This window comes from Pseudorca crassidens, chromosome 18 (assembly GCF_039906515.1).
Source record: "Pseudorca crassidens isolate mPseCra1 chromosome 18, mPseCra1.hap1, whole genome shotgun sequence".
Lineage (NCBI taxonomy): Eukaryota > Metazoa > Chordata > Mammalia > Artiodactyla > Delphinidae > Pseudorca > Pseudorca crassidens.
The window spans coordinates 64,661,085-64,687,851 of NC_090313.1; the positions used below are offsets into that span (position 1 = coordinate 64,661,085).

The 26,767-nt window shown below is 40.9% G+C and overlaps 2 protein-coding genes across 3 annotated transcripts in view; one reads left to right on the forward strand and one right to left on the reverse strand.

Moving 5' to 3' along the window:
* Positions 1-6,048: 6,048 nt before the first annotated feature.
* ALG11 (ALG11 alpha-1,2-mannosyltransferase) lies at positions 6,049-22,014 on the forward strand. The gene is made up of 4 exons (XM_067713104.1): positions 6,049-6,190; positions 11,271-11,501; positions 14,807-15,738; positions 18,978-22,014. Exons 1-4 carry the CDS (start codon positions 6,147-6,149, stop codon positions 19,247-19,249), a joined length of 1,479 nt encoding a protein of 492 aa, XP_067569205.1. The 5' UTR covers positions 6,049-6,146; the 3' UTR covers positions 19,250-22,014.
* Positions 22,015-23,390: 1,376 nt separating this feature from the next.
* NEK5 (NIMA related kinase 5) overlaps positions 23,391-26,767 on the reverse strand; it is a 64,816-nt gene continuing 61,439 nt past the window's right edge. For both annotated transcript variants that reach the window (XM_067713097.1, XM_067713096.1), the window contains one exon: positions 23,391-24,984. In XM_067713097.1, the coding sequence (XP_067569198.1) occupies positions 24,822-24,984 (163 nt within the window). In that variant the 3' untranslated portion in view covers positions 23,391-24,821. The remainder of the gene's footprint in view (positions 24,985-26,767) is intronic.

Below are 26,767 nucleotides of genomic sequence, written 5' to 3' on the forward strand. Positions count from 1 at the left end.
CCCACGTCATCCTAATGCCCCTACCCTGATTCATGCACCTCACAGCACTCCTCAGCACCAGAAATAACACTATTTGTTTACTCTCTTTTTTTTTCCTTCTGTATCTCCTTCTAGGATACAAATTCCTTGAAGGCAGGGTCTTAGTCTCAGCTGGATCCCCAGTGCTTAGAATGCCTGGCACATAGTAGATACAGGCCCACCTCGGTTTATTACTCTTCACAGATAATACGTTTTTTAATAAATCAAAGGTTTGTGGCAACCCTGCATCGGGCAAGTCTATCAGCACCATTATTCCAACAGCGTCCGCTGACTTTGTGTCTCTGCACCTCATTTTGGTAATTCTTACAATATTTCACACTTTCTCGTTATTATTCTATTTGTTATGGTGATCTGTGATCTTCGATGTTACTATTATAATTATTTGGGGGCACCACAAACTGCCCCCATATAAGATGATGAACTTAGTTGATAAAATGTGTGTGTTGACTGCTCCACCAACCAGCAGTTCAGAGCAAGGGCCTAACTTTCTACAATTCTATGAAGCCTAAGAGAGGTGAGGAAGCCGCGGAACAAAAGTCTGAAGCTAGCAGAGGTTGGTTCATGAAGTTGAAGGAAAGAAGCCGTCTCCGTAACATAAAAGTGCAAAGTAAAGCAGCAAGTGCTGACGTAGAAGCTGCAGCAAGTTGTCCACAAGATCTAGCCAAGATAATGAACAAAGGTGGCTACACTAAACCACAGAGTTTCAACGTAGACAAAACAGCCTTCTACTGGAAAATGCCATCTAGGACTTTTGTAAATAGAAATAAGTCAATGCCTGGCCTCAAAACTTCAAAGGACAGGCTGACTCTCTTGTTAGAGGCTAATGTAGCTGGTGATTTTAAGTTGAAGCCAGCGCCCTTCTGAAAATCCTAGGGCCTTTACGAATTATGCTAAATCTACTTGTGCTCTACAAATGAAACAAGGCCAACATGACAGCACATCTGTCTACATGTTTTACTGAATATTTTAAGCCCACATTTGAGACATACTGCTCAGAAAAAAAGGATTCCTTTCAAAATATTACTGCTCATTGACAATGCACCTGGTCACCCAAGAGCTCTGATGAGCACGTATTGGGTTGGCTAAAAAGTTCATTCGTGTTTTCTGTAAGATGTCATGGAAAAACCCAGACGAACTTTTTGGCCAACCCAATACAAGGCGATTCATATTGTTTTCATGCCCGCTAACAAAAAAATCCATTCCGCAGCTCATGGATCAAGGAGTCACTTCGACTTTCAAATCTTATTATTTAAGAAATACGTTTTTGTTTTTGTTTTTTTTTGCGGTACGCGGGCCTCTCACTGCTGTGGCCTCTCCCGTTGCGGAGCACAGGCTCTGGATGCACAGGCTCAGTGGCCATGGCTCACAGGCCCAGCTGCTCCGCAGCATGTGGGATCTTCCCGGACTGGGGCACAAACCCGCGTCCCCTGCATCGGCAGGCAGACTCTCAACCACTGCGCCACCAGGGAAGCCCAAGAAATACGTTTTGTAAAGCTATAGCTGCCATAGATAGTGACTCCTCTGATGGATCTGGGCAAAGTCAACTGAAAACCTGAAAGGAGTCACCATTCTAGATGCCATTAAGAACATTCATGATTCATGGGAAGAGGTCAGTGTATCAACATTAACAAGAGTTTGGAAGAAATTGATTCCAACCCTCGTGACCTTGAGGGGTTCAAGTGGAGGAAATAACTGCAGATGTGGTGGAAAAGCAAGAGAACTAGAATTAGAAGTGTAGCCTGAAGAAGTAACTGAACTGCTGCAATCTCATGATAAACGTTCATCAATGAGGAGTTGCTTCTTACGGATGAGCAAAAAAGTGGTTTGCTCATACATGGAATGCACTCTTGGTGAAGATGCTGTGAAGATTGTTGAAATGACAAAAAAAGATTCAGAATATTACATAAACTTTACCAAACTAGTTGATAAAACAGTGGCAGGGTTTGAAAGGATTGACTCCCATTATGAAAGAAGTTCTACTGCGGGTAAAATGCTATCAAACAGCATTGCGGGCTTCCCTGGTGGCGCAGTGGTTAAGAATCTGCCTGCCAATGCAGGGGACATGGGTTCGAGCCCTGGTCCAGGAAGATCCCACGTGCCGCAGAGCAACCAAGCCCGTGTGCTGCAACTACTGAGCCTGCGTGCCACAACTACTGAAGCCCGTGTGCCTAGAGCCCGTGCTCCGAAACAAGAGAAGCCACTGAAACGATAAGCCCACGCACTGCAACAAAGAGTAGTCCCCTGCTCGCCACAACTAGAGAAGGCCCGCGAGCAGCAACGAAGACCTGATGCAGCCAAAAATAAATAAATAAAATTTATAAAGAGAAAAAAAAACAGCATTGCATGCTACAGAGAAATCATTCACGAAAGGAAGAGTCAATCGATGTGGCAAACTTTTTTTTTTTTTAAGATTTTTTTGATGTGGACCATTTTAAAGTCTTTACTGAATTTGTTACATTACTTCTGTTTCATGTTTTTTGGTCGCAAGGCACATAGGATCTTAGCTCCCCGACCAGGGATTGAACCCACACCCCCTGCACTGGAAGGCAAAGTCTTAACCACTGGACCGCAGGCAAGTCCCAATGTGGCAAACTTCACTGCTGTCTTATTTTAAGAAGTTGCAGTAGTCACCCCTACCTTCAGCAACCACCATGTGATCAGTCAGCAGCCATCCACAATGAGGTATTGACCGAAGGTGAGGGGGTGGGGTGAGGTGGGGGGATGGGGGGGAGTCAGTATATATACGATTTTAGTGAAGGGGAGATGCATGCAATCGAGCATACCTTTTGGCAGAAGGTTGCTGCTAGTCATGAGGAGCAGAGGTCTCCATTAATGATTTTAGTGCTTTTCTAGATATGAGAAGATACAAGAAATTGGGCTCATAAAATCTCTTGAAAATATCTAACTATCTGAAGGCCTGTTCCGCCAGTTTTTCCCAAAGCACAGAGTACCTCATTCCTGATCTCCTGCCTCGGCCCTTAACTCCTTTCAGGGTGTGCTGAAGGTCAGTAACTGCAGTGGCCAGTGACTTCATTCTTGTAGAACCACGTGGTGAGTGACAATTCTTAGTTGGTAGTGGCAAGACCCACCACTGGCAAAAAGATTACAACTCACTGAAGGCCCAGATGATGGTTAGTATTTTTTAACAATAAAGTTATTTTTAAATTAAGATATGTACATTTTCTTTTAGACATGATGCTATTGGACACTTTATAGACTGCAGTATAGGGTAAACATAACTTTTATATGCACTGGGAAACCAAAAAGTGCCTGTTTGCTTTACTATCATGGTCTGGAATTGAACCCACAGTATCTCCAAGGTATGCCTGTACTAAAAAAATTATTGAATACATGGTGATGACAAGAAAATACCTACATCAAAAGGTTTTGTGACGATTAACTGAGTGTACCTGGAGGAATATAAAGTGCTTCAATACAGTGTCCAGCACATAGTAAGCTCAATAATGTTGGCTAATACCATTATCAAAGGAATCCAGAAGAGGGTGAGGTGTGGCATGAGCAGAGGCAGTTACACAGTGTCAAGAAGAGGCAGGTCTTGAGCTTGATCTGGAAAGATAAGGATTTTTCTGCTGGGCAGAGAGATGGGGGCACGGCAGGGGGCTGGAAGAGTCTCCTCTTCCATACAAGCTGCCCCTCCCTCACAGGTGCTCTCCCAGCTCCTCCATTAAATGCAGAGTCATCCCATGAAGAATCATCTACTGACCAGCCTCTCTCTGTCCATCCATTAATCCATTTATCTTTCACTTCTACGCCACCAGGGCCTAGATGAATTTCACCCCAAAAAGGCACACAATAATGTTGTCGAATTGATTTCTGAAATCTGTAGAAAAGGCACAGGCTACTCTTCAGACCAGCAATCCTGGCCTGGGGACCTATCCTAGAGAAATACTCAAAGGTCAGCATGAAAAATCACATACAAGGATGTCCACTACAGTATGGCGTGTGAGGGGGTCAAAACAGAAGCAACCCGAATGTCCACCCATGAGAAAAGAATAAATACACTATGGTGCATCCGTACTGTGCAGAGGTGAGACTAAGTAACACAGATGCTTATGTACCAGCATGAAAAATCTCCAAAATATATTGTTAAATTGGGGGAAAAAAAGGTTGGAGGGGGACTTCTCTGGTGGTCCAGTGGGTAAGACTCCGTGCTCCCAAGGCAGGGGGCCCAGGTTCCATCCCTGGTTGGGGAACTAGATCCCACATGCATGCCACAACTAAGAAGTCTGCATGCCACAACTAAATAAAAAAAGATCCCGCGTGCCGCAACTAAGGCCCAGCGTAGCCAAAATAAATAAAATAAATAAAAATAACAACAACAAAAAAAAAGGTTGGAGGTTGGAGAATACACACTACATTTACTTATGTAAAACAAGCAAATATTCTAAAACCACACACACAAGAACCTAAAGATTTCTCTGGAGATATAGATAAGCATTAACACGATAGATACATGTTAACACCACTGTGCGTTTCAAAACTGTGCCTGAAAAATATCAAGTTTTCAATGAGCATTTGCTGAATGGATGAAGACATATGTACATGAGCAGAAAAAGACTGGAAAATGGATCTGCTTTTCGTGCTAAATATTTCTGTACTATTTGCATTTTAAGAGGCCGCACTAATGTATTACTTGCATGACTTAAATGAACTCAAAATAGTTCTTCAAAAACAAACAAAAAAACAAACAAACAACCGTTGCAGGACCTGGATAGATCATAAAGGGGTCTATGCACCAACTCTTGAATAACTTTTCAAGGTAGTTAATTTAATCGTACTGACCAATCAGGGATCTTACACAGCAACTCAACTCTCACTTTACCTCTCCAGCATCAAACTTCTCAACAGCAGACGAACAGAAAAGTGGTGCGTTTTAAACTGTTCTGAAAAACAGTTAATAGCATGCCCTTCCTAAAGGGTATTCTAACAAACCACGCGCCGGGCCTCCCCCGCGCACACCAAGGAACCCAGTAAGGACCGCAGGCGGGCGCGAAAGGTCCTCCAGGCAGGTGTGCGCACACAGAGCCCCGGGAAGGAAACTCACTCTCCGACTTGCCTTTTCACGATCTGTAATCTGTCTCTCCTGCTGAGGCTTCATCTCCCGGAGGAACTAATTTCTTCTGTGATGCAACCCAGAGCCCAAGGTCACCTGGTCAGGGGAGGAGAAGCGCTATGTTAAAACCCCGGGAGAAGAAGAGCGCGCAGTGGATGGCACCCTCGTGGTTTGGTTCTAACCCGAACCGACACCTGCATTTCAGACGAGGAATCGTCAGCCCTCATCACACCTGCTAATTCAAACTTGCGCGCCATTGCGCCCCAGAGGGGAGGGTGGGCCGGGAACCCTCACCCACACACGGAGACAGGCCTGCCGGTGCCCGAGAGTCCTCGGCCGAGCTGAAACCCAGGCGAGGCGGACCCGTCCCCCCTGCCGGGTCTCCGCTACCTCAGGGGCCGGTGCGCAGAGGTCTTCAGCCTCGGGCGTGCGCCGGAGAGAAAAGGAAGGAGGGCGAGCCGCGTAGACCAGGGCGGGGGATGCAGATCCCAAGGCTCGACCACCGCCGGCTGGGAAGGTGCGGCGTGGCGAGGGCCGGCTTCGGGTCCGCTCTGCGCAGCTCCCTCTGGAGCGCCGCGCCGGGCTCCAGGGCGCCGCGGGTCCGAAATGCCACAGCAGCTGCGGGAGTGAACTCCGCACCTGGAAAATCGATCTGAGACGCGCATGAGCCTCCCATTGGTCTCCAACGGGCAGCAGGCTCTAAGACTGGGGGCGGGGGCGCCAGAGCGGGGTCTTCAGTGGGGGAGGGGGCCGAGGGCGGGAGCGCCGGCTGTCCATCACAGGCCACGCCCTCCCCATGCCCAACCCCCTTGTGGCTCCGCCCACGGGGGGCCGGGCCAGAGTACGCCACGCCGAAAACTTCTCCACCCCCGCGGGAGATTCGATTGGCTGGAAGGCCGTGGGAAGCTACTACCAGCAACCAATTGAAATGCACAATCGCCCCTGTGTGGGCGGGGGTGACCGAACGTTTCCTCAGGAGCCAATAGAGAAGAGGAACAACGAAGCGCTTCCCGAGATCGTGGGTCGGCGGAAGATGGCGGTCGCCGCAAGGGGTTGGTGCTTGGGCGAGTTATTGAGGTGAGGAGCGGGTGGTGTGGGCTCGCAGGCGTTTTCCGTGCCGCAGTTGTATTTGTCCTCCCAGTGCGACTAATGTTTGAGAAGAAGGGCTTTCCTTGTCACGAGTCTAAGCTATTTTCTCAAGGCCAGTGACCGTTTCCTCTCCCTTTGGGGTCTTCTAGATAGACAAAGAGGCTGCGTTAAAGACTCAGTTTACCGCGTTTTCTTTCCCTGCCCCATTGCTGGCTGAGGGCTCGAGTTTCCCTCCCGGCTTTAGCTTTTTCTTTCTCTTATTCGCACTCTTATTCGTCTGTCATAAGTTATTCGCATTCATTCCTCATTTTCCTTTATGGTTGAGCCACGAATCATTTTCCAATCTATCATGTTCTTTTTGGTGAAGAAGAAACCGGGTCTTCCTTTTTCTTGTCTTAGTTTGTCTTCTTTCACTCACCAGAACTGTCATTGTTAGCATATGTCATTTAAATGTCAAGTTTATGTTGAATCCTCTTCTTGAGTTTCCATTGATTTCTTTTCTGATTGATGTAAGAATAGTTATATAAAATATTTCTACCTTGTCGTCATTGCATAGGTAATACGTTGTTTCTTGTAAAAAAGTTAGGAAATAAATGAGCAAAACAGAAGTCTCCAGGAATGCTACCATCCAGAGACAACTATTGTTAACAGTTTGGTGAAAAAACTCCCAGACCTTTTTTCCACGTTTGTTGTTGTAATACTACTACTACTACTGTTGTAATACTACTACTACTACTGTAATACTAATACTACTACATGTGTTGACTTACACTAGTAAAACAGAAGACCTAGTATATTCCACCTACACAGCTCTTTTAACACCTACATATTTTTGTTCAGGTTGAAATTTTATCATTAATACGATAGCATCCTGAATAGCAGTGTATATTTATTCTCTCCAAAATTCAGGTATTATTTCTTCATTATTGCCCCCTCTACTACAAGTTCTGTAATGATTATTTAAATCATTGGAACAGGAAAGTATTTTCAGAGCGTTCATATTCTTCCCTGCCATTTGAAATATCCCGAACTCCCTGCTTTGCACATAATAATGACTAAGTAAAAGTTTGCTGAATGGAATGTTTGATTCACTGTTGATTACAGTTACCTTTTCAAAGTCTTGTGTTTAAATATGAGTAAATATTTAATGGCACACATTTTAGTTATATTTAAACAAATTCTAAAATGGTTGATGTTGATGTGCAAGTACTGTAGGATGTTTAATAAATTTCTTTATAGAACCTGTATGTGTATCTTTGAAACTAACAGACTCAAAACAAAGGACTGGCTCAATTTTGGTCATTAATATGATTTTTTTTTCTGATTTTCAGTTGAATAGTTCAGTTTGAAAATCCTATCACATTTATTTTCCCACTTAAGTCATTTGAAGGAAATGTCATAAAAATCTTTGGATTCTGTGAGTCAGCTACATTTTAAATTAAACAGACTTTTGGTCTTGTCCTGGGAAAGCTAACTATCCAAGATAATACGGCTTTTATGAACTGATATATTCCAAACATTAAGTGGCCAATCTTACCACTTCTGTCAAGCTCTTCATCTTTTACAGCAGTGGTTCTTAAAGTGTGGTCCATAGACCCCTGCAAATCCCCAAGACCCTTTCAGTGGGTCCTCAAGGTCAAAATTATTTTTATAATAATGTTGGGATAACGTTTGCCTCTTTCATTTTGTTGACATTTGCACTGATAGTGCAAAAGTAATGGTGGATAAAACTGTTACTTAGCACAAATCAAGGCAGTGACATCAAACTGTACTAGTAGTCATTGTGTTTCACCTCCATGCACTTGCTAAGAATGTCCTTGATGAAGCAGTAAAAATTATTAATTTTCTTAAATCTCAACCCTTGAGTACATATCTTTTTCTGTTTGTTTGTTTTTGTTTGTTTGTTTTTGCGGTACACGGGCCTCTCACTGTTGTGGCCTCTCCCGTTGCGGAGCACAGGCTCCGGACGCGCAGGCTCAGCGGTCATGGCTCACGGGCCCAGCCGCTCCACGGCATGTGGGATCCTCCCGGACTGGGGCACGAACCCATGTCTCCTGCATCGGCAGGCGGGCTCTCAACCACTGCGCCACCAGGGAAGCCCGAGTACATATCTTTTTAATATTCTGTATGACAAAATGGGGGGAACACATAAAGCACTTCGACATACCAAAGTAAAATGGTTATCTCAAGGAAAACCTCTAGTATGATTGTCTACATTGCAAGTTGAATTAGACACCTACTTTTTACAGGACACAGTTTTTATTTGAAAGACCGACTGACAGACAAACTGACTTGGGTATTTAGTAGATATTTTCTTGAAAATGAATGATTGACCCTGTTACTTCAAAGAAAACAAGTGACTGGGAATTCCCTGGCAGTCCAGTGGTTAGAACTCTGCGCATCCACTGCAGGGGCCACAGGTTCAATCCCTGGTCGGGGATCCCGGAAGCTGTGTGTGCGGCCAAAAAAAAAACAAAACAGAAACAAAACAAGTGACAGAATTTGTTGCTAATGATAAAGTTTGAGCTTTCAAGTGAAAGTTAGAATTTTGGGAAACTTGTATCTGCCATTCTGACCTTGACCATTTTCCAATGCTTAAAAGATTTTTTCTGATGAGATGGGTAGTAATCTTAACAAGTGTGATTTTGGGGTATTGTATAAAGAAATGTGTCAACATTTGGAAACTCTCCATTACTCGTGAACCAATATTGCCCAAATAAGTCACAGTGTTACAAAATCACACATGCAGAAAAGTTCCATTCAAAGGGCAAGATAAACCAATAGATTCCAGTGTAACAGAGCATGGAAAGGGCATTGATAGGGTTTCAGATTCCATGTTGCAATTGACTATTAAGAAATTGCCACTTGTCTGATTCGGTATAGTATTACAGAAGAATATTAGTAGCCAGAATAGGCCATTTAAAAATACTCCTCTCTTTTCCTGCTACATATGTGAGTGAGCCTGGGTTTTCTTCGTATACTTGAACCAGAACAACATATCGTTACAGATTGAATGCAGAAGCACATATGAGAAGCCACTGTCTTCTGTTAAGCCAGACATTAAAAACAGTGACACCCTCCTTACTACTTATTTTGGTTTAGAAAACATAAGTTTTTTAAAATAAAAATATGTTTATGTTATATAATGGATTTATTTCTTTAATGGATTCATAATTTTTAAAAAGTTTCTCAGTTTTAATGTCTAATATGTTAAATATTGGTAGATATAATCAGTGTAACAGTGGTTCTCAGTCAGAGGTGATTTTGCCCCTGCAGGACATTTGGCAGTGTCTCAAGATATTTTTGATTGTCCTGTTTGGGAGGATGCTCCTGGCATCCAGTGTGTCAAGACCAGGGATGCAGTTAAACATTCTATAATGCACACAACAAAGAATTATCTGGTCCAAAATGTCAGTAGTGCTGTGGTTGAGAAACCTGATGTAGACAAAAACTGGATGGAGTCCTCAGCAGTTTTTAAGATTTATAAAGGTGTCCTGAGACCAAATCATCAAGTAATGGACTTGTTCACAATAAGAAATCCCGCATGAGAAATTTATTTCAAAACTAAATATCAATAAAATATTTATTCCTCTAAAGAATTTGTATGTTTTCTACTTAGGGACAATGAAAACCATGTAACTACACAGAATATCCCCCTATTTGGTTTGGTCACTAAGCAGCCCAGAACCCAATCTGCCGTTCACTACTGTGTACAAATTTAGAGCTTGCATCTCTGTGCCCTCCACCCCCCGTCTCCACTCCCCTCCCCACGCCCCAACATACTTTAACCATATACGTTCCCTGGTCTTGACTTTTCATTATTTAAGTTTTAGTATTGTTTTTATGTCTTATAGGCCCCTCAAATCCTTTATAAAGGGTAGGCAGCGTATTAAAAAAAAGTGTTAGGTACCAGCTATATTAGCCAACCCTATGAGAAAACCATACCTTGAAAAAACGATTTAACATAATTTAAGAGACATCTGAGGAGAAACTAACACACCATTGTAAAGCAATTATACTCCAGTAAAGATGTTAAAAAAAAATTCTTACACACATGAAGTACTGTTTCATAAGGTTGTGAGAAAGCCAAGATAATGGTTTCTATTATTAAAAGTCTTGCATTTCGGTATGACACATTTGTCGTATGGAAACACCGCCCCCCCCCCAAAAAAATAAAGACATCTGAGGATGTAATAAAATTTTGTATTCATTCAACAAATGTTTTTTGACTGCCTTCTTAGCCAGTTACGATGCTAGGCATTGGGATATGGTGGTGAACAGGCCTGGGTCCTCTGCAGAGCCTCAGTCGACCTGGCAGTAATAGAGAACCTTGCAGCAGTGACTGTGGGAGTGAGGCACATGGGAAGACAGTGGTTTCAGGGTCATGTAAAGAGATCAGATGCAAAACTCAGAATTGAACTGGAAAAATCTAAGCTCCATTCCCCTTCCCTCAAAAATTGTTCTACTTGGGAGTTCCCTGGCCATCCAGCGATTAAGATGCTGAGCTTCCACTGCAGGGTAAGGGTTCGATCCCTGGTTGGGGAACTAAGATCCCACAAGCCGCATGGCAAGGCCAAAAAAGAAAAAGGAAAAAAATTCTGCTTGAGGCAAAGTGAGATAATAAAGATGATTTAGTGTCTCACCAAACTTTTAGCTGTGGAATATTGACTATGGAATATTTCTTTGGATTACATATTGTCATTTTGAGGGTCAGATGCCTTTCCCAGTCATATCTTGTTTAGGTTAATAATTAAATTTATTTTAATCCCTTAACACATATACTGAGTTAGGAGAAAGGTGGCTCAACATTGATTTTTACTGCTGATTAAAAAGAAAAAGTACGTTGAATTGCCAACATGCTGTGGAATTAAAGGGGACCTGCACTTTTGACATTAGATATTTTGTAGCATTAAATTTTAATAACTGAGTATTTTGTTAGACTCACAAGCTATAAAAATTTTCTTTGCTGCTAATATATAAAGCAGTTATGTGAAAGTAGACTTTAATTTGTAGCCTTTTTTAAATGGGCATTATATCCATTTTCACCCCGCTTTCCCTCTCATTTCAGGTTTTTTTATTCATTATTCTTCCCTGGGCTAGTTGTATGTGGAGTTTTATGTGTGTGTCTACTCAGTGTCCTTTGGGGAATCAGACTGCTGCTACAGAGAAAGAAAAAGTCGGGCTCAGCTAGCAAAACTGGGAGAAATCAAACGGTGATTGCATTTTTCCATCCCTACTGCAACGCTGGCGGAGGAGGAGAAAGAGTGTTATGGTGTGCCTTAAGGGCTCTTCAGAAAAAGTAGGTATGCATCTTTCTTAACAATTTGGTATATTGTTACTATTTTTGTAAAAAATCATCACCCAGAATGTATCTTTCTCTAGTCATAGCCAGGGATTCCTTTTTTAAACTATTCTTCAGTAAGGAAACACTGCTCATATGCCAACCTGTCTTACAATATGCTACTGCATTTTACTTGATATGATAAAGAAACAGAAAGGGGAAGTATCTGCCCTTTTATGGCATAATTTAGTGGGGATAACTTGAGAGAGTATGTGGAGAAGAGATTGAATGATAAACAGAAATATACCAAGTACTGTGAAGCACTTTAAACCTGAATACTTTCAGTCAATGGTGGCACACAGGAAATAATCTCTCTGAAAGCATCTGTTTGATTCTGATTTTGATATCATTATCAGTTGGATAGTCTTAAGTAAGTTACCATGTTAGAAAGAATTCGGTGTTACACATCTTTTAATGTTCTAGGCTTCCTTCTCCCCACCCCTATCCCACAAGAAAAGAAAAGGCACAGCAAAATACAGGTTTCATTATTGTTTCATTATATGAGGAAAACTATTATCCTTCCATGGCGACCCTACTTCCTGGCACACGCCCTTCATTCAGTTTCAGAGTCTTCCCATGTAATGCCCTTAGCTCTACATGTCTACATTCTTGGCCCTTCTTGGCTTCTAACCACCGTCGCTGTGTATCCTCTGCCATCTCCCATAACTGCCTAAATCCAGAGAATTTTCTTAAATCCCAGCTTAATTCCCACCTCCTTGAAGCCTTCCTACTGTAGTCCATACTGTTCTTTCCTTCTCGTAACACTGTGCATGAGCCTTGTCTCTAGATTACCCTTGAGGGCAGTGGTCAAGTTTCGTGATACCTGTACTCATACTCCCCAGCAACCCCTATTACTCCTCTACCTGACTGATGAGAAAAAAAATCCAAATAATTAGTATGACGTAGAAGATACTTTTTCATCTTGCTCCTGCCACATTTTGTTTCTCATCCTTCCCGTCCCCTCACACATACTTTGCTCCAGCATACTGACCTAGGAGCATCATGCCCTCTCAAGATTCCTTGCCTTTCCATCTAGTGTTCCTTTTTTTCTGAAATAACCTTTTTCTCCTTAGGTAAGTCCTGCAAGTCTTTCCTGACTCAGCATAAGCTACAGTACACTTTTCATTCAGTCTCCCTATATTTGGGGAGTGGGGGAAGCGGGGAGGACCTACTATGTATTGGATTGGCCAAAAAGTTCGTTCAGGTTTCGCTGTAACATCTTGCGAAAACCCCGAACCAACTTTTTGGCCAACCAATGTCAAGCAGTGTTCTAAGGGGTTGAATTTAAATTGTGAACAAGATAGATCAAGTCCCTCTTATAGACCTTAGATTTCAGTTGAGAGAGAGACAAGATAATAAACAGAAAATATCAAATGGTGAGAAGTGTTATATAAGAAATTCAAATAGGGTAATATGAGAGTGACTCCACCATTTAGGCTGAGTAAATTAGGTACAGTCTCTGAGGAAATAGCACAACTAAATTCTGACCGACAAAAATAGCTGACGTTTACTGAGCTTTTACTGTCTGCCGGGTGTGGTTTGAAGTGTTTCACACGTGTTAGGTGACTCAGTCCTCATTACAACCTAGCGAGGTGGTTACTGTTATCCTCATTTGACAGACAGGGGAACTGAGTTCCTAGAGCCCATGTTCTAAACATACGCTGTCCTGCTCACTTTATGAAAAGACAGTGAGGGTGACAAAAGAATTCAAAGCAGAGGGAGCAACTGCTGCATGTCCCCTAAGACTGGAAGGAGGCTGGCTTGTTCAGAGAAGGGAATCCAGTTTGGCTGAACCCTGCTGAGCAAGTGAGAGAGTTGGGGGGCAGGGGGTTCCAGAGGGAGGCGGCGCCCAGTGCACAGGGCTTGAGCGAGCAGGGTGAGGAGTTTAGACTTTATTCCAAGTGCTGTGGAAAACCATATGAGGGTTTTTAAACAGAGATATTCTGCTTATCTACTGCTGCTTCATAAACCACCCCAAATTGAATGGCTTAAAACAAAAATATATTATTATTTCTCAGAGTTTCGAAGTTGACAGGCCCTGTTTGGTATCCTTCACGCTCAAACTGTTGCAGTTAGATGGCAGCTGGGGCTGGAGTTGTCGGAAGGCTTCTTCCCTCACAGATCTGGTTCCTGGCCTGGAATGACTGGGTCAGGCATCTCTGTCACCAAGCAGCTTCTCCGTGTGACTAGCTTGGGCTTGCACACAACATGGCGGTCTCAGGATAGCAGGACTTCTTACATGACAGCTGTCTCCCCTTAGAGTGAAGTAGAAAGGTGCCAGTCTCTTAGAGCCTGGGTCCAGAAACTGGCACAATGTCACTTTTGCCATATTCTGTTGGTAAAAGCAGTCAAGAGCCCACTGTTACTCCAGGGGAGGGGACATAGATCCACCTCTCAACGGGAAAAGTGTCAAAGATTTTGTGGCCATCTTTAAGCTGCCATAGATGACCATCCTTTTTGCATTTAAAAGGCTCAATCTAGTTGCTGGGAGGGGGGCTAGGGAGGAGTGATTAGATGCTCATCCTTTAGACATCACAGCATCCTGGGGTCTTCATCAGTACACAGCACATTATTTGTTTATATATCTGTTCTCTCCACTGGACTGAGCTCCTTGAGGATAAAGACTCTCCATCATCCCTTATTCTGTAGAACCTAGTAGCTCACACTAGGTAAGTTAATAAATGTTCTGTATGACTCAGAATAATTATAAACACAGCCAGAGTGAGGCCAAAGTGTTAAAATCATAAGAATGTACTTTTCCATATTTCCATTATAATTATATCTAATTGTGATGCAGGCACAAGGTCTAGCTTAAAACCTTTGTGCATTTCTCAGATTAAAAACACTAATGCTTTAGCATTTATGATCCTATCTAAAGATACCTTTAGTGAATTTTAACTCTTGTTTATGAATATTTTATTAATATTTCATTACCATTATAATGCTGAGAAAGTTGTCAAAATTTTTGAATACTTCTTAAAAATGAAAATGTCTCATTTATAAATCAGTAATTTTGTTGATGTCTGCTGGAGGGAAACTCTTAGTGGAGGGAAAAGCAAAGAACTAGAAGTCTCCTTTGGAGGACTGACATTTTAGTTGTAGGGCAGTGGAAGACCCAGGAGAGAGTTGAGTCAGTAAAAAACAGTGGAAAACATTTTTTTAGTCTAAAAATAAGCTGCTTTATGATTGTGAGAAAATATCTACAACCTAAACTGATTTTAACCTAAACTAATGAAATTCTTAACTGTTACATTCTGTTTTAGGTATCCTGAAGCAGTTTATGTTGTTTATACTGGTGATGCTGATGTCAGTGGTCAACAGATACTGGAAGGTGCTTTCAGAAGATTTAACATCAGATTAACGTGCCCAGTGAAGTTTGTTTTATTAAGGAAGCGCTACCTTGTGGAAGATTCACTCTATCCTCATTTCACACTGCTGGGCCAAAGTCTGGGATCCATTTTTCTTGGCTGGGAAGCTCTGATGCAGTGTGTTCCCGATGTTTACATCGATTCTATGGGCTATGCTTTCACGCTTCCTCTGTTTAGGTATTTAGGCCGTTGCCGAGTTGGAAGCTATGTTCATTATCCCACCATCAGCACGGACATGCTCTCTGTAGTGAAGAATCAAAATGTCAGATTTAACAATGCAGCCTTCATCACCAGGAATCCTTTTCTCAGCAAAGTAAAGCTTATCTACTACTATCTATTTGCTTTTCTATATGGGCTTGCTGGTTCTTGCAGTGATGTCGTCATGGTCAATTCTTCTTGGACGCTAAACCATATTCTCTCACTGTGGAAGGTTGGGAATTGCACTAATATTGTTTATCCACCTTGTGATGTGCAGACATTTCTGGATATTCCCTTACACAAGGAGAAGACAACCTCAGGACATTTACTGGTTTCGATCGGCCAGTTCAGGCCTGAAAAGAATCATCCTTTGCAGATCAGAGCCTTTGCTAAATTGCTGAATAAAAAGGAGGCTGAGTCACTTCCTCCACTTAAACTTGTCCTCATTGGAGGCTGTCGTAACCAAGACGATGAACTTAGGGTAAACCAACTGAGAAGGCTTTCTGAGGACCTAGGAGTTCAAGAAGACGTGGAATTTAAAATAAACATTCCATTTGATGAATTAAAGAATTACTTGTCTGAAGCAACAGTTGGTCTGCATACCATGTGGAACGAGCATTTTGGGATTGGTGAGTTTGTCCTGTAAACAACTTGTTTGGTGCCATGAGATATACATTTTAGGTGATTTTGATAAAATGATAATATTCCGGAAGTTTTCAGCAAGTCCTCAGTCTCTTCCCCGAGTCCACCAAGTGTGCTTTCCTCATTTGAGACCCTGTAAAACATATAATCAATAATAATAGCTAATGTTAATTGACCACTCACTGTGTGGCGGTCACTCTCAAGGTCTTTACAAGTATTATCTGATTTAACTCTCTCTGGAACGTCACTTAATAGGTATTATGATTATTTCCATTTTGTAAACTCAGACACAGAGAGGGTTTAGACCTTGCCTAAGTTCAGTCACACAGTAAGAGATAGAGCCCAGATTCGAATTCAGACAGCCTCTGCTCTTCACTGCTGTATTTTCTCTCCCCACCTAACCCCATCAATGTGCTGGTTCAGATTCCTGGGCCTCATGCTAATCCCACTGAGGAGCCACCTCAGAATCTCTGGGTGGGCCCAGGTGGAGGTGTTTCGGGAAAGCCCCTCAGGTGATTCTGTTGTGCCTCTAAGGCCGAGAACCCCTGTCTCCAGGTAGGCTCCTCAGAAGAACCTTTTGGTTCTTTATTTATTGTGTGCTCTACTGGAATGGCCTCAGGTGTTCAGTTTGGACAGCTGTGTGAATGGTGGTGGCTTTTGCCCACAGAGGCCTCCAAGAGCAGAGGCAGCGAGGGGCTGAGTTTCGAGCACGTGGAGTGGAATTGGCTGAGGGACGTGTGTGTGTCCAGCGGGCCTCGTACGTGTGAGTCTGAAGTAAGGAGAGGGAGCTGGCCCAGGAAGACAGGCTGCAGAGTAGTCCGGGTGGGTACCGCAGCCCGGTGGGCGTGGATGTGCATGTGGACGGGGTGGCCTAAGGGGAGTCTGTAGAGCAACAGGAGGCCCGCAGTGCAAAAGGCTGAGAACAGTGAGAGGCCACAAGTTGGCAGAAGGGTAGCCAGTGAAGGCGAAGGAAGGAAACCAAGGGAAGTGAGGGTTTAGGGAAGAAGGGAAAGGGCGACAGGTTCCAGTGCTGCCCAGATACTGGGCAAGATGAGGGCATGGGGGGCGACCTGGGCGAGAGCAGTGTCGACGGAGGAGTGGGCGTGAGGGTCACTGGTGGGGGGCGAGTGGAGCGCTGAGCGCAGCCCACGTGGGCCCTGAGTTATCTGTGAGAGGGAGATGGAAGGAGAGACACGGGCCGGGGCGGACTTGTGACCTGGCGAGCGTGTGTGTGTGTGCGAGCGTGTGTGTGTGTGTGTGTGTGTGTGTGTGTGTGTGTGTGTGTGTGTGTGTGTGTGTGTGTGTGTGTGCCCTCACAGAGACTTTGTTCTTATGAGTTTGAGCTAGCTTAAGGGCTGATAGGAAGGGGCCAGTAGAGAGGGAGAAGTGGAAGATTCTAGAGGGAGAGGGTAAAATTGATTAGGTCAAAGTCTCCAAGAAAGTACAGAGGAACGGTATCCAGCCTGGAACGGAATATTATGGTGTGTTCCATATTTTTCAAATAAGAGTTCAAATTAAAGCATTAGCAGAAAATTCTGTAGAGATTTCGCCTGTGTTGCAGAAACAGTTGTTAATGATTTAACTTCTCTCCTGTGCATCTAGGATGATATCAGCCTGTACCATCCTTTGGAGAAGTAAGAAAACAGTAAATCAAATCATTTTCTGAAGGGCTTAGTTCTCTCTTGAAACATGGGTAAGAAAGGCTGGCTAGAATAATTTATATCCTCACCTACATCATTTGGCAGAAACTAATCAAAACTTTCATTTAGTTCAGCACTGCTATTGGGCGGCATACAGTTGTCTCAGATTTGCCAGAAATCCAGGCAGGAACAGAAGCACCAGCCTTACTTAGTGTGCCTCACGAAGATGGCTTACTTTTTTCCTGTTTTCTCCTAATGCTGTAATTTGAACATTTTGTTTTTGATACCTTTTTTTTCTAATTCAGGAATATTTTATATTTTCAAATTATTTAGGAATTCTTTAATTAGAAAAATAAAGGCAATGGGATTATCTTTCAGGTTCTAAAAGTACCCATGAATTAAATCACTCACATCCCCCTCTTAAAAAACACAACAAAACCTTAAATCACATTGCTGTTAAGTTTTCTTACAGTAAGAAATAAGACCAACCTGTGCTAGAGTACAAAAACCTGAAATTCTAAAAAAACAAAAAAAACCCCGGAAATTCCGAGCATGAAAATAATTTATTGATTAGACATCTGGTTTATTCAAGTATAAGGCCTACCAAAGATAGAATTAACACAGCTCATGGAATAGGGAAAAAACCCCATCCAGCACCTGCTTTGTCTCAGATTTCCTGGGGACAAAATTTATGCATTCTGTACTACAGCCTCACCCTAAAGCATTCACATGTGCTTGATATTAACTTGAATAGGATGTGAGAAACTTTCTGTACACTCAACTTGGCAAGTGTCATTAGTGATGCAACTTTCAGAAACATTCTTTTTTTTTTTTTTTTGCTGTACGTGGGCCTGTCACTGTTGTGGCCTCTCCCGTTACGGAGCACAGGCTCCGGACGCGCAGGCTCAGCGGCCATGGCTCACGGGCCCAGCCGCTTCGCGGCATGTGGGATCTTCCTGGACCGGGGCACGAACCCGCGTCCCCTGCATCAGCAGGCGGACTCTCAACCACTGTGCCACCAGGGAAGCCCCAGAAACATTCTTAGGCACAAGAAATAGCACTGCCTGCAGTGAGAGTCTTTGACAAGGAAAGAATATCATTAAATATAATCTTACAAATAGGAAGAAAAATATACACACTTTTGCCAATGGATTGCTTCACATATCAGGAAGAACGTCACAAGCAGAGATTTTCTTTCGATGAGATTAAAACACCGATACTCAACTTTTAATGTTTGTGATATCTTTTTTACCCCTTTTTATCTTTTAATATCCACTAGCTATCTACCATCTTGCTAATAACATTCTCTAGTCTTCTTTGCTTTATTATCTGCAGTATATTTACTTTTTATAGACTATTCTTCTATCTACTTGTCGGTTTTAGTAAAGACAAGTAGCATTATTATGAAGCTTTGATAACTAAAAAACTTAAAATTATTTTCACCAGGGAAGTTAAACGAGTGCATTTGTAGACATACATTTACTTAAATCGCCCGTGAATCTTAAAATTTATAAAGGGTTCTGCTCATCCTTGTTCTTATGAACACATTCAGAAACTTAAAAGACGACATGATTTCTGTTTCTCAGGAATTGTTGAGTGTATGGCAGCCGGCACGATTGTCCTTGCACACAATTCAGGGGGCCCGAAGCTCGACATTGTCGTCCCTCACCAAGGCGAGAGAACTGGGTTTCTGGCTGAAAGTGAAGAAGACTATGCTGAGACTATGGCCCATATTCTTTCCATGTCTGCGGAAAAGAGACTCCAAATCAGGAACAATGCTCGTGCATCTGTAAGCAGATTCTCCGATCAGGAGTTTGAAGTGACATTCCTAACGTCTGTGGAAAAGTTATTTCAGTAATTCCGTATCTGTACAAACTAGAGATATTTTATATAAGATGGTTAGATACCTTCATATGTTAATATTTTTCTAAACTCATTCCCTATTGTAATAAAGTTAGTCTAAGCAAGGCCCTCAGCAGTATGTATATAACCAAGGTATTTATTTCAGTGGAAACAGGCAAAATTACCTAAGTGGAAAAGGTAACCTTATATAGTTTAAATATAAAAATCTTAGACTAAGTGTTTGGTCTCAAATTCTGAAAAATATGGGTCTGAAAGAAAAAAATGAACAATCTTAATTTTGGTATAATCCACATTTTTAAAATACTATTTATCAAATCACTTTACTTTAGAAACCAGGAAAGAGAATTTCCTTTTAGAAGAAAGGAAATATTGGGAAAAAAATGGGTGATTGATAATTGATTAGTACTTTAGAATTATTTTGACATTTTTGGAACACAGAAAAACTCTGGTACGTTTAAATTCAAGCAATACTGTGGATAAAAATTTTGAATCTATCTAATGATCCTCTTAAAAGAACAAAAACTTTAAGCAGACTTAATCATGTTCTAAAAGCATGTAGTCAAAAGACAGGCTCACTGTGATTGCTCTATGTGTGTGCGTGGGCATGTAGAGATCAGGGTACTGCCAGTAATCCTTTCCATTAACTAGGTATTTGTGAAAATAGTTTTATGTTTAGTGCTATCAGTACATTTTTTGGACCTCTCATTATCCCTTAACATTTTCATGTCCCAGAGGCTATAAGTCAGCTTTTGGAAGTCATTCAAGAGGTCTGAGTCAGAACATTGCGGTAAGTTGTTTTTCTGATATTGAAGATATAGTATTTGGATCCATCCACATGGTCTCTGTAATCAGCATCATGCACTGTAAGATAGTGAGGTGGCATTTTGAAAAGAGCACTGGACTAGCAGTAGAATAGCTGGACCTGACCTCAGCTTCATCATTTACAAACATCTGACCTTTTGACACTAAAGCTGCTTCCGAATCTTCTGAGTGTCAGCTTCTTTCTCTGTAACCTGGAGATGGTAATGGCTGTCCTCACTGCCTTTCATAGTTGTAAAGAAAACAGGGAACACAGAAAGTATGTGAAAGTACTTTGAAAATTATAAAAGTTACTTTAAAGGTAACAATATATAGTAAATGTCTTCTAGAATCCTGTCTTTATCAATGCATTACGATCCTTTGTAGATTCTTGTTACTAAGCCAGTAACTAGGAATCAGTATAATTTAACAGGACTCCTATCCTGAATAACTAGCATGGAAAAGTGAATATATACATGTGCAAATATGGCTGTTGAGCCTATAACTTTTGACATTTTCTGCGTACGTAATCAGTTCCTTCTAGTTCAGTAAATGGACCTCCTTCACAGTCTGATACACCTTTGTGTTACGGGCATGTGAAAGAGGTACATTTTTCCTTTCCAGTCTCCTCTTGTCCATTCATCAATCCACCCAGCTTTGTTATCTGCTTCCAATTACATTATTGATTCGTCTGCAGGCCATCTTCTGTCATCAGATCAAAAAGCACCAAAACAGAGTCCCAGGATGTTCTGACACACCAGAGTAGCTTTGTGTTGGAGAGTATTCAATTTAGAAAAGAAAAACTGGTGGAAATTGGAGCTGGAAGGAGCCCTACAAATTCTCTAGTCCAATTTTCTCTTATTTTCAACTTTACAGACAGGAACAATTTAAAGAACTTTGATTCTGTCAGTATCACAAAGTTGTTTAATGACAAAATCAGGATTACCACCCGGGGGTTCTGACCCCCCCAGCCCGGTGCTTTTTCTTATAGCTAGTCTTTGAAGTCAGATTCATTACCATTGTCCACTCACCCTACCCATCTACCCAAAGAAACTCATGGGACTGAAGATAAAGAAATTGAAATGGACAGAGCAAAAGTAGAGGATATAGGAAAGGAAGAAAGGATTCTGAAATTCCACAAAACATTTTTTAAGCTAATTTCTTCAAAATGATTTTCATTTATCACAAACCTATCATTAGAAAATTTGCATATGTTTCCTTTCAGTGTTCCTAATGTGGTGTTAAATGTTTGTTTCTGAATACTTGATACCATGAAGAATGTCAAAGCAATATGTCAGCTACTGTCTGCCTGGAGAAATTGAGTGACTATTAATTCCTGTAAGACACTGCTTTTGAGTGGTCCAAACATGCTGTTTTGAACCTACAGCAGTGGTGATTCACATTCTTATTTCCAGTTGTGCATAACAAACTACATGTTACATGTTCTTTGTATAGTAATTATTTGTATCTAAATATGATTTAGATTTAATAGGTACAAAGTCTATATCTAAATAAGATTTAAAGAAGTGGTTTTATTATCTTAGATACCTTTCCCAGTACAGTGCCTTTACACCCCTCATGTAGTCTCCCAATTCTGAATTATTTATTATCTACTGCTAATATTCCCAAGCTCCACATGCCAAGAATTTTTTTTAAAGAAAGAAAAAAAGTTTTTAAAGGCAAAACAAAACTGTTTTGCCTCTTGTACCCAAGAATAGGTTGTCAGGTTTAATAGATTTTTTTAAATGAATATTATTTCAGACATATAAAATACTAGAGCTTCATACACTTTAATAATTTTCAGGGTATTTTACAAAGTCATATTACAGACAAAAATGTGAGATAGGTGCCAGTGTGATTATCAATGCTTTCAGAATATTTGTGTATTTAATTATGTAAATGTACCCTAGACTCCAGAACTATGATATGAATAAATAAATACGTGAAGGTGTGTCTGCTAAATGTGTCAGTGGGTACAATGAAAAAGTTACTTCCCACACTACTATATATAAAATAGATAACTAATAAGAACCTCCTGTTTAGCACAAGGAACTCAAGTATACTCAATACTCTGTAGTGGCCTGTATGGGAAAAGAATCTAAAACAGAGTGGCTATATGTATATGAATAACTGAGTCACTTTGCTGTACAGCAGAAACTAACAGAACATTGTAAATCAGCTATACTCCAATAAAAAATTTTTTAAAAAGTTACTTCCATTAAACCACAACAAGAAGCTATGCAAATTACTAGAATCAAATTATGCCCATGTGATTTGCCCTACCTCACCCACTATTCCTCTTTCCCCACCCTAATTAAGGCCACCCTTGGCTTTGGAGAAGCATCAGTTCCAATACTCTAGTGCTATGTGCTCGCTCAGATCATGCATAACTGTTACAAGACACTTAGAAGGGAGGTTAAGGGTTGATAACACTTCTTGGTACTATTTAAAGAATGATCAAGTTGATAGATATCATACATAGTTACCAAAACGCATGATTTTTCTAACAAAATTTATTCTAAAGACATATGCAGGTCTGATCAATAGTTTCAATTTAACAGATGTAGCCAAGCCTAAAACCAGAGTAAAGCAATCAGAACTGGGCCTCAAGAACATGATTAAGGTGATGGTGTGTGTAAGATAGGTAAGGTGAATTGGGCTGGAGCAGGTTGAAAAACCTTGCAGATACGCATACTTATCACATTGAATACTTCCTAATTTACAGCAAAGAACTCAAAATCTTAGAATGAATGATAAGGGTGGGTGGCTGTTACCTAAAGGAGATTTTAGCCAAGCATCTTGTTATTGGAGCAAACCTGATATGTTACTCTTAAACACTGACCTTAAACATTCCTTTTTTTTTTCCCCTGTATATAATTGATCTTCGGGATTTTTCAGGAACCACGTTTCATTTTCCATGCTTTCAGGTACTGTTTAGAATGAGGATGATACCAGCAGATTCAGTGTCTGAACCAGATAATGTCCTGAAAGTAAATTAAACATGTATATACTGACCACTAAAAGAGCTATAGAATTAAAGATGCTTCAATCCCTCAGGGTCATGTGTTACCTAGTTTGAAACTAACATAATGGTGAGAAATTGTTAAATATTCTTAGCATCATGATATGACCATACTGAGCCCTAAAAGAGTAGAATGTACTCTATACACCAAGTTGGAAGAACAGCCCCTCAGACATCACCAGGAAAATAAAGATAGAAAAGACTGGACACATCCCAGTTAGGGAAATCTTGACACTTACATGCCCCACATTTAATATTATACCAAATGTAAATGCTAAGCAGACCTTAGGAATAATTTGACCAACCACTCCTCATCTTTGTTTACTTGGTTCAGCAATGCATCAATGTGCCAACTTAGTTTTATTTTCATTATAGACCAGCTATTTCAGGCCGAATTCTACCACTTAGATATAACCACTCTTGTCCTTCATAACAGCAGGTACAACAAATATCTGCTAAGCTCCAGGCACATGTTCAACACTGGGATTGTTATAATTAATACAAAAAGTTTAAGTCTAGTTTCCTGCCTCAAAGGGCTTACAGTCTTAATGAGGAAATTGTATTAGTATTTACTTACTCAGTTAAGAAACATTTCTAGCATGGTGCTAAGTGCTATATATAAAAAGATCATCATAAGAAACAAAGACCAGATATAGTCCCTGCCTTCCAGAAGTTTATAATCTATACATTTGAAACTATTAGAAAATAATTCAATGAAACAAAATTATTATTTGGTACATAATTGACATGCCTTGTTCCTCTCCTTACTCCTGTAAGTGTCAACATCAGCTTCAGAAAAGCATGTTCAATATACCTTAAGAAATTTCAAAGTCATGGTTTTATAAAACGACAGATTCATTATTTTAAATGAATGAGTTTGTATATTAGTTTTCTATCACTAGTTACAAATGACCACAAACTTAGTTAAAACAACAAAAATTTGTTATCTTACACTTCCATAGGTCAGAAATCTAAAGTGGATTTCACTAGGCTAAAACCAAGGCGTTGGCAGAGCTGCATTTCTTCGGCAGGCCTTAGGGGTGAATCCGTTGCCCTGCCTTTCCCAGCTTCTAGAGGCTGCCTGCATTCCTTGGCTTGTGGCTCCTTCCTCCATCTTCAAAGGCAGCAGCATCAAGCTGAATCCCTCTCAGGTGCCACCTCTCTGGTTCTCTCCTTTCCCTCCCTCCTCCACTTTCAAAGACTCTTGTGCTTACATTGAGCCCACCTGAATAATCCAAGATAACCTCCCTATTTTAAGGTCAGCTGATGAGCAACCTTAATTCCATCTGCAACCTTAATTCCCCTCTGCCAGGTAAAAATATATTCACATTTTTGGGTGCATGTGGGGTGAGGGGAGCCACATTACTCTGCCAACCACACATATTATCTGAAAGATTTCTCAGCGTAAAAATATTAATTTTAAATAATTTTAAAATTATTATTTTAAAAAAATTAAATAATTTTAATTATTTAATTAAATTTTATTAATTTTAATTAATTCAGAAGTTAGTCCTATTGTCTAAATTGAGAAGAAAACTAATAAAGCCTTGGGATTACTGGAAAACCCTTACAATAAATGTATATTTATGACTGCTCCCAAAGAGACACTGTAATAGATACTAACTTGTTATTTAAGAAAAAGTTCAATAATCACACTTGTATATTTTGACTGGTGGTTGATGTTCCTGGGTCTTCATCAACAATACAAATTTTGTCATCAGATGGAGTAAAAATACTCTACAAACTTTCATTTAATTCTGCATATTTCTGTATGCCTATCCCCTTTCTTTTCAGCATCCTTAGAGGAACTGGAAACCTCTTCCCTTTTTTCTGCCTCTTTGCAAGTAGAGAGTTTTTCCAGGGATTCTACTACTTCATTTCTCAACTCATCTTCAGATTCTTCAAAATTTCTGAAATCATAAGCAGTAAAAAATCAACTTTGGGATATCAAAACACGAATGAATACATGTGAAAATCAGTGTCCCTTCTCATGCCCCACCCCCACATGACCAATCTGAAAGTTGCTTTTTCACCCAGGTAATAAATTATATCAGTCTGGTTTCTCTAAGGATGATAAACAACCAATGTTGGGAGAATCAGTATTCTGTTTAGCTGGATTTGTGTTCAGTAACTTTTATTATATTTATTAATATCCATCTACTCTTAGTTTAAAAGAAGAGGAGGGAAGAGAAAAAAAAGAAAAAAAATAATACAATGGCTGCCATATATTGAGCCCTTCCTATGTGCCAGTCACTTCCCTGGAGCACTTTACACATACTATATTTCTTCTACTAATAACAACACTTGAGGTGGACATTATCATCATCCATTTATAAAGAAGCTGGGCTCAGAGAGGTTCAAAAACAGTGCCCAAGGTCTCACAGTTCTTAACTATTAGGACCACGAATTGAAATTGTGTCTAAGGCTGCAACACTGATGCTTTTAGAAAAGAAGGGAAGAGACCAAGAAAACTATCTCAAAGATCACAGATATTTAAGGGGCAAAGGAAAGAAACCTAGGAGGAGCTGGTAGGAACCAAGAGTGTTCGTCATGGAAGCCAAGGGAGCAGAGAATTTCCAGAGAGAGGGAGCAGTCACATAAGATGAGGACTGAGAAATGATCATCGGACTCGGCAATTTCAAGGTAATAGATGACCTTTGCAGGAATATTTCAGAGTTCTCTGCAGCCGGAGCCATCATATAGTGGATCAGGAAAGCAATGGGAGGTTTAAAAAAGTGATGACAATGAGCTAAAACAACTCTGAGGGGAGCCCTGCTCTGAAAGGACAGTATTATCTCAAGAACATGAGGGGAATGGGTTTTTTTTGGTGTTTTTCAAGATGGGAGAGATTTGGGCATGTTTATAAGCTGAGAGGAAGTAAGTAATAGATGTTGAAAATACAGGAGAAAGGTAGATTAATTGATAGCAACATGGTCACTGAGGAAAGGCTGGGACTTAGAGCACCTGTGTAAGGAGGAGCTTGCAACAGGAAAGGAGACTGCTTTCCTCTGAGAAGGAAGATAGGGAGGGAGGAGTCAAGGACGCATGTGTAAAATATTCATGGATCTACACAACAGAGGTACTTCCACCTACAAAACACCCCCTCTGTGAAGCAGAAGGCAGGGCACGTGATGAGAGCAGGGTGGATGGGGGTGAGTGTGCACGACTGAGGGTTTGGAGGGAAGCTGGCCAGGCATAGGATTGCTAGGTATCACAGAGGACTCCCCTGAAATTGGAGATCATCAGTTCGGGGTGGACCAGTAATTATAGCTCCCATGTGTTAAGCTGCCATTACTCAGGTATGTGCTTACACAAAATCTTGCCTTTGTCTCCATTCCTCTACAATGTAATAATATGTCTGTGTGAATTTCTTTTCATTGATCCTGCTTGATTATTCTTTTATTTCCCAGATATCATGATTCGTGGCTTGCAATCATTACAAAAAGTTCACAGCTATAATTGCTTTGAATATTGCTTTTCATTTATGCTCTTCTTCTGGAATTCCTTTTAGATATACATTGAGCCTTCATGCCTCTTAACACTTCTTTCACATTTTCAATCATTTTTTCCCCCTCAGATCTAGTTACTAATTCCTTCATTAACTCTATCCTGTTTTTAAACTGCTGAATTTTAATTTCTATTGGAAGACTTTTTTCACGTTCAGAAGTTCTATTGGTTGATTATCAAATCTTC